General features: G+C 39.3%; 1 protein-coding gene across 1 annotated transcript; it reads right to left on the minus strand.

The window, feature by feature from the left end:
- EIN_221590 (tyrosine kinase, putative) lies at positions 1-3,657 on the minus strand (the record flags this gene model as incomplete). The annotated part of the gene is made up of 1 exon (XM_004254769.1): positions 1-3,657. A coding segment is annotated over one exon (3,657 nt), but the record flags the coding sequence as incomplete, so codon positions are not given.
- Position 3,658: the final 1 nt, after the last annotated feature.

Genomic DNA, 3,658 nt, shown 5'->3' on the forward strand with positions numbered 1-3,658 from the left:
GACTAGACACATCCTTGATTTGATTAACACAGCACCATAGAAATAGACTATGTATTGACATCGGAACTTATTTAACATCTGAATCTCAGCTCTAAACTCTTTGGTGGTTAACTCATCGCCACAATCAAATAACATCTTTTTGATCGCTACAGTCCTCCCTTGGAATTTACCACGAGAAACTATACCAAAACTGCCTCTCCCAACCATCTCTTCTTCTGTGAGCTCTTCATAATTCAAAAAGGTGGAAATCATTGTCTCTGCAACAACTTTGAGCGTGGAAACAATTTCCTCACAGCCATCCGTGTTACTCGAAATAATTTTGATTGGTTCTGAAATGGAACAAGTACACCGTGGGGTGATACTGAAGTCGATTTTAATACCCTCGCCTCGACTTAACAAAAAGAAGTCTGGCGATATTTCAATATCGTACCGATCAATCCCCTCATTTGTCATTATTTGAATTTTCTTCTTTTTCTTGGAGTTGTTGCATAGATAGAAGTATGTGGTTGTGGGGGAGTCTACTGGTATTTTGTCGATACCAAATGTAATGTTTTCACAGGACACCCCTATTACTTCGTCAAGTGGCATGAAGTGGACATCGGACTTTTTGTATTTGAATGGTAAGTTCTGGTGCACTATATTGATCTTCTTTGCTTTAAACCAGCAGTAAATCAGTGTTGTGAACAAGGACCCCATGATGGAAAAGACTAAGCAACTGATAACAACAAACACCCCTATTGCCCACCCATTCATCTTCTTTTGACACCCACTCCCATCTTCTCGTGGCGCATGCCAAAACGTACATCTCACACATCTGGAGTCTTTCACAACAAGACACTCTTCTATGTACTCAACACTTTTACAAAGCCCATTTGTTTGCAAAATCCATTCAGATTTACACGAAGAACACGTCGTTGGATTGTCACATGTTGTACAGTTTAGGGTGCATAACTGACACTCTTTGTTGTTCTTGAAATAGCCATCTTGACATTGGGTACACCCTTCTATAGGGGATATAGTTACATTACACCCAACTATACTACTTTGTGGAAGACACTTACCATCTCGCATATAGTTTGTACCGTTACATAACACACACTGATTCGCTTCCCCAACACATGTGGCACAAGATGTATCACACATGTAACATGTCGAGTCAAACATGTAATATCCATTCCGACACTTCATACACATCCCATTGGGTAAGTACGTCTCACACTTTGTATCCAACTCGATGTTTGAAACACAGTCGTGGTTCTTCAAAAAAGTGTCTGTCGAACAAGAAACACATTCATTGGGTAATTCAACACAATCTAAGCACTTCTTGTTACACACTTGGCATTTACCATCGTCCAAATAATACCCAACAGAACACGACAAACACCCATACGGTGATGGTGTGGAGCAAGAGGTGGTCAAATTGGGCGAAACACAGATACGATTCTTGAGGTAGTAATCCTTTTCACATTCCACACACACTCCAGTCAAGTACATTTTGCATCCAATGAACTTTGGAGTGCATTTCTTGATCACAGTAAGTGCGTAGGTGTTTTCACACTCAACACAATCATTTGTTTCCGAATTTTCAAATTGGAGACAGTGCATTGTCTCGCATTGTCCATTGGAAAGGATGTACCCTTGTTTGCACTGAATGCACTCATTAGGCGTGCACAAGTCGCAGTTGTCAAAAGTCGACGAGCACAACTCACACTCAGAGTCGTTGTTGTAATACCCATTAGAACACCCCAGTACATCATACTTCGACAGCAGAATTGTGTTGTTCTTCAAAACGCATTGGGTATCTTCTAAGACATATCCATTCTCACTGTTACACTCATAACACTTGTCTTCATACCAACTTACACACCCATTCAACGGTGAAGTGTCTTGACATGTTCCGTTGACAATTCCACCAGTCACACAATACATACAATGTCCATAGACATAATACAAACACTCATCTAAATGCACTCGAACACATATACCATCTGTAAGACGATATCCAATGGTACACTCTTCACAGGTGTCAGACTGACAATGAAGACAGTTTAAGTCCTTGCAACGGTTGCAGAAGTTGTTGTCGCTATCGGGGTAATACCCATCCCCACAACTCACCGTCTTGCCAGTCAAACACGTGAAATTGTTGTCAACGATTGTTCCATAACTACATAGGTAATACACCCCTTGTACTACTATCCCATTCTCTCCTATTAACAAGATGTGTTTGTCCAACTCTTCAAATGTTATACGAAACAAGTCGTTGATGTTTTTAAAGTATAACACGTAATTGTCGCCATTACCAAATACCACTGAAAACTCTGTTTCATTGCCTTGTACTGTTATTTGGTTCTTAACGTCTATTGTTCTATTTTGAAATGGTCTGAATGGACCTTCAATGCTATTTGACAAGAATATTTTCCCAGTCTTAGTGATCACAGACATGGTGTCTGCGTCGCCTTTTTGTACGGTAAGACCAAGAGAAAATATCAGATCGTCAATCATTCCAGTGACTGTTCTTGATATCCCCAAATTGTCTAATGTAACGTCAACGCGATTGAATACAAATGAAAGATGGTACTCATCTTCTTCCATTTCAATCGACTTTTCATTTGATATGACAAGACACAACGCATCATCAGTAGTCTGGCACGGGCAATCAGCGTAGTTGTAAAACGCGCCTTTCATACTCCCATTCTTTGTCCCAAGTAAATGGCAATAGACATCAGAAGTCATACTCGTTTGTTGTGCGCAATACCGAAGGATGTGTCTATTAAACTCATATGAAAAATTCGGCTCATCAGACGTCTTAGAATTGTTTTTAATGACACCATTCTTGCCTAAATAGATCATATCAAAACAATCATTATATAAAGAGAAACTTATTGCGTCATCGATATCCACTATACCATTATTAACTTGGAATAATGAGGTCTTCGTGATATTTTTGTTGATAACTACTATACGAGTCCCACTCATCTTAAGAACAACACATTGGTCACTATGGACAGTCTTACAACTCTCCATATAAGTGGCTTTACCATCAACAGTGATATCACTCTCTGATTCAACTCGAATATTCACTTTGTTATCACTGATGAACTTTCCGTCAATTACAATGGATGAATTCTGTTTGATTGTCATCGTACTGGAGTCCGAAAATCGCATTAAACCTTTATGATACACAGAACAGTTGTCGCAGTCAAATTGTGAAGTACCAACAAAGGATATTTCACCACACCCCTCACTCTCTACACACTCTATCACTGTGTCGTCGCTCAGTAGCGCTGAACTCTTCTCTGAAAATTTGATGCCATGTTCGATCATTAAAAATGCCGTTTTCTTCAAATACAAAACACTCGAGGAGTTAAACTGCAGATCAGAGACATCCAACAAAACATCGCCAAGAATTTCCATTTTGCTTTGATCTGTCAAAGCGATGTGTATTTCATCTGCTTTGTTTCTAATATGTGCTTCATTGAAGGTTGCAATACTCGATCCAGTTAATGTGACATTGCCAAAGTCGACATACGATTCATATATAATCAACCGGGACTGTCCTTTCAAATAGAATGAAAAGGTGATATTATCACATATTGCAACGTAGTCACATCTGCCATACATCTCACACAACAATTCGTTTAATTCAGTGTCATTGCAT

The sequence above is a fragment of the Entamoeba invadens genome, assembly GCF_000330505.1.
Source record: "Entamoeba invadens IP1 unplaced genomic scaffold scaff_1105074725849, whole genome shotgun sequence".
Classification (NCBI taxonomy): domain Eukaryota; phylum Evosea; order Mastigamoebida; family Endamoebidae; genus Entamoeba; species Entamoeba invadens.